An 8,230-nucleotide genomic window follows, 5' to 3' on the forward strand; every position below is an offset into this window, starting at 1 on the left:
ACTGAATGAAATAAATTTATTGAAGTTCAAGTGCTTCAGACAAACTCAGTGTTTGAGAACATAAGCCTTTGTAGATATCAGTGTCTCTGGAAATCCTTCCTACCCACCCTTTTCTCTACCCAGCCCATCTCTCTGGCTAAGTAACCTTCACCTTTCGAGCTTCAGTCACTCATTTTGCAAAGCCTTCCTTCCATGACGCCAGCCTGAGTTGGGTCCCCAGCTCTATATCCCAGGGTTCCTAGGTGACCTTCATCACTTACATAAAGCAGATCTTGATTGCTAGCTTAACTGGTTGCCAGTTGGAGTCAGACAGTAGCCCTCTCCCCTCTTTCTCTTTCACTGCTTGCTCTGCCCCTGAATTTTATTGCTAACAACAATGGTAAAGAATAGCTGTTAGGGCTGGAGAGATGGCTCAGTGGTTAAGAGCACTGGCTGCTCTTGCAGGAGACCTAGGTTTAATTCTCAGCACCCACATAGCAGCTAACCCCATAGCTCCAGTTATAGCATATCTGATGCCCTACTTGCACAACATGGGTGCACTAACATACGTGCAGGCAATATACTCATACACATAAAATAAAAATAAATAAAATATTCTACTTGCACAACATGGGTGCACTAACATACGTGCAGGCAATACACTCATACACATAAAATAAAAATAAATAAAATATTAAAAATGTGTTTAAAAAGAATAGCTTTACTGTGATTACAATTTTTTGTAGACCACTGTATCACACAAAGCTCAAACAAGCTTCATACGTTCTCCTGAAAGCTTATCGGTGTGATCTTGCTGTTCTCAAAAGTTCTAAACCACCACCTAGGGTTACTCTGTCACATTTTCTATGGCAAAATCATGCACGTGAAGCTGGCAAAAGCCACAGTAACCCCTCTGCCTGCACGTGGGGGAATGCACACACAGCTGGGCTGGCTTTTCAACATGCATTTTGAAAAAAAGTCATTTTCATAGAGAGCTTGTGCAATTTTGACAGCTATCACAAAACTTCCAAAGGACAGAATCATGTGACCATGAACAAGTAGTCATTAGAGAACCTATTGCATTTTGAATCTTTGGGGCTAAAAAAAACTCTATATAGCAATAAGTGATTTAACAATACATATTTCCTGCAACTGGGATAACTTTGAAGTTGCTCTATCAAGAAAACTGAAGAAAACCGAAGAACAGTAAGGCTTCAAGTCATGGTAATTGTGTTGGAATTAGGCGAGTTCAGATTCAACAACCTGCTTTGCTGGTTATTAATGTGGCTGTTTAGAATCCTCGCCAGGTCTTCAAAGGCAGCTTCCCAACCTCAGCACTCGCTCTTCACTGGTCTCCAGCAGTCTTTTAGTTTGCCCTCTGCCTTGGTGCCAAAAGTCTCCTGAGAAGGGTAAGGCCGAGCTCTGCTTTCAAACAAGTCTGTTCATTGAGTTCCAGAAGCTGCAATCTTTGAGCAAGATTCATTTTCATGGGCTCCACTTTTCTGCGCCCCACCCCCCAGGAATTTCAAAAAGACAAAATCAGTAGGAAAACAAGCATTAGAAGCCAGCTCAGCTTCCCTGGGACTGGCCTGCAGAGAGGGGGACTTTTAAAAATGATCCTGACTTACTCATAGCCACTCATCAAACTTTGACTTCCCATTAGTTTACAGAAAAAAGGAATCAAGAATGTGAATGCTCACTTTAACACAGGTCTGATTCTACACTTTGGTTTGGAAATATTGTTTCATTAGAATGTTAAGGCCGCTATAACAAAATACGGCATTGGAGGAAGACTGTATTTGTTAGTGAACTGTCACTATGACAAAATACCATAGACAATCAACTTAAATCAGAGAAAAGGTTTATTTTGGATCGCTGTTTTAGTGGTTTCAATCCATGGTTCAATCCAAGCAATGTGGTCCATTGCTTTAGGGTCAGTAATGAGGCAGGACATTGTGGTTGGAAGCACATGGCAGAAGAGCTGCTTACCTCATGGTGGCCAAGAAGCAAAAAAAGAGGAGAGGCTAAGATCTCACATTATCCCTTCAAGGTGATGCCCCAGCTCCCTCCTGCCAGGCTATATTTTCTGAGGACTCCACACCTCCCAGTGGAGCCATAAGCTGAGGACCAGGCCTGCAACATATGGGTTTTGGGGGGACATTCAAAATCCCAGTGATGGAAAAGACCATTTGGCCTTTGGGTGGATTTCAAATAATCAAAATGTCAGCTGATTGAGATGTACTCGTTCCTACTGCTCATCTCTGAAGACCATCAGAAGGGAGTGATTGTGGTTTGAATCAAAGTCTTGTGCCTTCCAATGGGGTGTGTGTGTGTGTGTGTGTGTGTCTTCATATGAGTGCACGTGTTTGTGTAAGTAGTCACAGGTGTGTGCACATGCTTGATGAGTCCAGAGGTCAACCCCAGGTGTTCTTCAGATGTCCTCCTCCTTATCTGTTGATACAGGACCTCTCACTGGTCTGGAGCTCACCGAGTAGGCCAGGCTGGTTGGCCAATGTGCCCCAGGCACTGCCTATCTTTCCTTATGAGAGTTGGTATTACAACTGAGCACACCTCCACACCCAGATTTTTTATGTGGGTTCTGGGGCTAGAACTGAGGTCCTCGTGCCTGCATAGCAAGTACTTTTACCAACTGGGTTATCTCTCTAGCCCTCAATGTATTTTTAAATTTTTAAAAATGTATTTATTTTTAATGTATATGAATGTTTTGCCTGCATGTATGTAAGTGCACCATGCCATACAATGCCTATGGAGACCAAAAGAGGGTGTCAGATCCCCTGGAACTGGAATTGCAGATGATTGTTAGCCACCATGTAGGTGCTGGGAACCAAAGTCTGGTCCTCTGCAAGAGCAGTTAGTGCTCTTAACTGATGAGCCATCACTCCAGCCCCTCTTTTTCTCCTTTTTTATTTACCATCATAATAAGATTCCTCAAAATCCAGGTCCTTCCTATTTAACTCCACATTCCCCTGCCTTTGTGAATGTCTCTGCTCCCAGACAGCTGCTGAACATGGTAGTACATGCCTAGTGCAGGCTATGCAGGAGGACTGTGAATTTTAAGTCAGCTTAGGCTATGGAAGGAGTTCCAGCTAAGCATGAGCAATATAGCAGGCCCTTGTCTCAAACAAGTATAATAACACTAAATGAAAACACCTCTCCCCTTACAAATAATCATAAAACTTCTTAGAAATCTTCCATGCGTGGCCCAATGGGCAACAGCCAACACCTTTCTGGACCCTTCACTCCAATCTCAGAATGTAAGCTTTGCCAATTTGCTTTGTTTTGCTAAATAAAGTTCTGTTTAAACTGTGTCTCTGGATTGAATTCTTTCCACTAAGAAGGCAAGAACAGGGGAATCCTTCACCTGCTAACAGTTTGACTGCAGGCTTAAGTCAGGAACCAGGAACTGAGAGGGCACACGTGGGGGTTAGGGGGACATCTCCCAGGTACAAGGCTAGGATGGTAGCCTAAGACCAAAGGGAAAGATCTTGAACACTAGATTTAAAGTATGGACTTTGGGCTGGGATGTAACTCAGTAATAGAGCTTTAACTCATACAACGGCCAAAGCCTGCGGTTTCCTAAGTCTGTACAAGGCTCTTATTGTGATGCCAGACAGGGTCACACACATTTAAAGAGATAAATATGTGAATGAATACACACACACAGGGGAAGCTCTGATATTTTGCATAGACTGACAGATGGTATCTATTGTCTTCTTCCCCTTTTTTCTATACGGAGCAAATCTTTTTCAAGTGAGTAGACATCATTAATTTTATGTTCAGAAAAAGAGAAATCTTTTATTTTTAGAAAGTAAAAGGATTTTCTTTTTTTACAGAATTCCAAATGGCAGCATCTAATTAAGTCGCAGGTCAGTATGCTGAGGGTGACTGTGGAAGTCCCCTTGTAACCCAGGCAACCTGAAGGAGAGGACACTGTGTTCTCCAAGCCAGCCTGAGACACTCGTTGGCTGCTACTTGCATGAGATTAGCTTGAGGAACTGATTGGTCCCGGCACAAACTAAACTGGAGGGCAGTCGGGCCCCTTCCTCTTCTCTGAGCTCAGTAGTATTGATCCTCAGCATCATCTGTTCCTTCACATGCACTAGAAATTCCACACACTTCAATTTTTTATTGAAATATAGCACAAATACAAAAAACATATTTTAATATTATCTCCTGCCATTCTTGGTCTCCTCCAACAAGAGAAACTCCTGTGCTTTCTTCTCAAAGTCTACTTCATTTGCACAGCCATTCTCTCCCCAAACACTTACAGAATGTCCACGTTTTCCTGCATTGCTAAACCAGGGCTGCAAAGATGGGTAAGTGTTCAAGGAAGCTGCAGTCCCTGGGTAAATCAGGCAAAGACCCAAACCAAGATAAGCCAGTGGAGAGGGCCACAGTGGAATTCATGGTGACAGAGGAAGTCAGAGAACAAAGACCAAAGAATGAGAGCCCCGCTGCGGTAGGTAACAGCAGGATCCAGTGAGGTGAGGTCTCTGCCAGATGGGTGACAGAGCAGGAAGGGGGATTGATGCAGTGAGACCAGCATGCTCAAAGGCCCCAAGGAAAGAGAAAGTAGGGCACATGTGGGCTATGGCAAGGAAGCAAGCTGGATGATGGGTACAGCTTCTCTAAGACACTGACGTCACTTTACAGTGTGCACTGGTGCTGTATCAGATGAGCACTCCACCACACGCCGAGTCTTTGTTCCTTTACCATCTCATTTCACAGTCTGCCTCCTTCACCCTTCTGAGTTTGACTTTGTTCCCAACCCCTGTCCAGGCTGTGTCCCATCACAATGTGGTCCCAGAGTGTCTGATATAGAAGGAGGGATCCATGAGCCCACCAGATGCCTGGATATGTGCTAAGCACTGAAACTGGAAGGCAGGACACATACAATTCAGAAAATGCTAGCTGTGGTCATGACAATAGAGATGAGGGTGAAGAGGACTGATGTCGTAGCCTTCTTTTGATTAACAGGTTCAGGTAGGCTACTTCATAAAGTTTATTTTGGTGCATAGCTTTGGAGGTACCAGATCTAATAGCATGGTGCAAGTGATCCCCGGATCCCCATTGCATCATGATGGGAACATGTATACACCTACATATCTATGTGGTCTCTCTCTCTCTCTCTCTCTCTCTCTCTCTCTCTCTCTCTCTCTCTCATAGATCTGACAGGATTTAATCATCAATGGCAAATTCTAATGTAACCCCTGAGCATTGTAGTTGAATTGCTTCCATGCTCTTAATATACGAATATAAGACTTTGATATTAAACACCTGCATGAGCCCACAAAGAAAACCACAGGAGAGGGCAAGGGTCAAGCAGCCTGTGCCCTCAGGCCAGAGGAAGGGCAACCCCTGATTGAGCCTCATGGGGCAGGGCAAATCTGTGTGAGGGAAGTCTCATGCCTGACCACTCCTATGGGTTAGACCAGGAGCAGAGAACAGAGGTGTCTGTCCACAAGGTATTTGCTTTTTCTCTTCTGAAAGTATTTTGTGTTAGAACACATTTCTGTACATATATGGTCTGAATGTATTTCTTTTTCTCCTGATGATAAAAGTAACATAATCTCATTGGAAAAAAAATTCAAAAATATAAGAACTCGAAGATCAAAAATAGAATCACCAGACTAGAGAGATGACTCAGAGGTTAAGAACACTGGCTCTTTTTCCAGAGGACCTGGGTTTGAGTCCCAGCACCCACATGACGACTAATAACCTTCTGTAACTCCAGTTCAAGGGTATCCAACACACTCTTCTGGTATCTGTGGGGCATTACATGCATGTGGAGCACTTACACACATGCAGATAAAACACTCATACACATAAAATAAAAATAATAGTGGGGCTGGAGAGATGGCTCAGCAGTTAAGAGCACTGGCTGTTCCTGAGGAGGACCTGGGCTCGGTTCACAGCACCTATGTGGAGACTAATAACCATTGGTAACTCTAGTTCCAGGGCATCCAATGCCCTTTTCTGATCTCTGCTAACATTGCACAATACAGGTGCACTTACACGCATGCAGGCAATATACTCATGTATAAAATAAAAAAAATAAAATATTTTAAAAATAATAATAAAATTTTTTGGAAAAAAATTAGAATCACTGGCCAGGCATGGTGCACACCTTTAATCCCAGAACTTGGGAGAGAGGCAGGCAGATCTCTGTGAGATCTCGGCCAGCCTGGTCTACCTAGTAAGTTCCAGGTCAGCTTGGGCTACAGGGAGACCCTGTCTCAAAAACACCAAAAAAGAAAATATAGAATCACTGGCAAGACCACCACCTGGCGAAGATTCCTCTGCCTTTGGCTTGTTTTCTTTCATTCCTTTATGTGTCTATAATAAACACATACTCATGACATAATGTATTACATTTGTATCATATTTTGGAACAGTTGCACCATAGTGTGAGCAGTTGTATATCCTGTCTCTTAAACTTTTTGACATTTTCTTATGTGATTAAATATTCTCTGGAGGCATAGATTTTAAATTTACACTAAGTAAGATTTACTCTTTGTGATATATAGTTCTAAGAGCTTTGAAAACTACAGATTTATAACGAGCATCTTGGTCCAGATACAGAGCATTTCCAGCACTTTCTGCAAGCTGCCCCTTTAACTTGGCCTCCCTCAGATCCAGTGCACCCCCCCACTCTCCCTGGAAACCGCTGCTCTCTTCCTGTAGGTAGCCTGGTCTACAGAACAAGTTCCAGGTCAGCTTGAGCTACAGGGAGACCATCTCAAAAAGACCAAAACAAAAAAATAGAATCACTGGCAAGATCACTATCTGGAGATGATCGCTCTGTCTTTTTGTTTTTTCCAGAACACCACATAATTATGCTGCAGTACGTAGCCTCTTGCTCTAGTTTCTTTCCCCTAGCACAGTGCACTAGAGTTCCAGCCATGACGTCACATATATCAATGCTAGTCACCTTTGATAGGTGAACAGTGTTTCCTAGTATAGATGCACCACAGCTGACTTATCCCGTCACCAGTGGGTTGGTAAACATGACTTTTACTTGTTAAACAAATACTCCATCCTGTAGGCACACCAAACCTTAAACAGTTCCAATAAATATATATATTTGACATTTTGAGTTGCTCCCTTATAAGTAATCATTAATTGGACATCTTTATACATAAATCTTTGCATATCATCTATGTAGGTAGATCTTTATATGCTGTACACACATCTGAAGCTATTAACAAGCATGTACTGTGTACTGCTAGAGACACAGGAAAATACAGAAAATGCACAATAGAAATTTTCCCAATATATTTGGTTATATCAGATTATATGGCAATCTAGGTCTCATTGCTTTACATCATCATCAAAGTAAGAAAATAATAACTTTAATTCCGTGGTAGCAAATTCCACCTGCTAAGCAGGACTAGATTAACGTGCTGTTTCTTGAATCTTAAGCACAGGTATGTATTATTGGAATAGCATCTTGGGACACTTTCCCTAGATGTAAGTGTCTTTAGACAGTGGGATCCCTTGGCATCCACAGGATGAGCTGCATTGTTCAAGGGGAGATGCAGGGCTAGATTGTTAGAACAGCACAGTTGAGTTTCTAATTACATTTGAGAACCTGAAGTCAAAATCACTAAGAGAGAAATGACAAGGCTGGTATTCTGTGTTGTGTAAGGAGATGAGCTCGTCCTTTGAGTAGATGCAGCTGCTCTGAAAATAAAGGAAATAGAGAGACTGTCAGTACTGGTGTGTGACACCTACTTCCAAATGCACACGTGCACACAGCAGAAAGCTAAAAGCAGAATAGAAAGCAGTAAAGTGGAAAGTGAAAGTTTCTTACTCTGTTCTCAGAGAGCTGATAATTTGAGTTGTCCTTCCAAGAAAGTGAAATGCACGCATGTACACACACACACACACACACACACACACACACACACGCATGCAGTCTGAGGCTTGCTTCCTTTGCCTAATAAGGTCTCTTGGATAGAGTTCGTGCTGGACTACATGGAGTCAATTCATTTTTCCTTGTGTATGAATTCTTATTGTACGATTGTTCCAGTGTGTTAGCTTAGTTCCGTGTGGATGAACATTACATCGCCAGAGTTTTAACTGCTTAAAGAAACCTGATCTGACATTGAAAACAAAACAAAACAAAACAAAACAACAGAGGAAACCTAACCAATAGGAAATAGCTATCTGACCTTTGGTGTTTTCTTTCTTTCTTTCTTTCTTTCTTTCTTTCTTTCTTTCTTTCTTT

General features: G+C 42.4%; 1 protein-coding gene across 2 annotated transcripts in view; it reads right to left on the reverse strand.

The window, feature by feature from the left end:
• Nucleotides 1–6,162: 6,162 nt before the first annotated feature.
• Nucleotides 6,163–8,230, reverse strand: part of Bst1 (bone marrow stromal cell antigen 1) — a 19,523-nt gene continuing 17,455 nt past the window's right edge. For both annotated transcript variants that reach the window (XM_029560507.1, XM_008826886.3), the window contains one exon: nt 6,163–7,683. In XM_029560507.1, the coding sequence (XP_029416367.1) occupies nt 7,578–7,683 (106 nt within the window). In that variant the 3' untranslated portion in view covers nt 6,163–7,577. The remainder of the gene's footprint in view (nt 7,684–8,230) is intronic.

The sequence above is a fragment of the Nannospalax galili genome, unplaced genomic scaffold, assembly GCF_000622305.1.
Source record: "Nannospalax galili isolate Female #2095 unplaced genomic scaffold, S.galili_v1.0 scaffold271, whole genome shotgun sequence".
NCBI lineage: Eukaryota > Metazoa > Chordata > Mammalia > Rodentia > Spalacidae > Nannospalax > Nannospalax galili.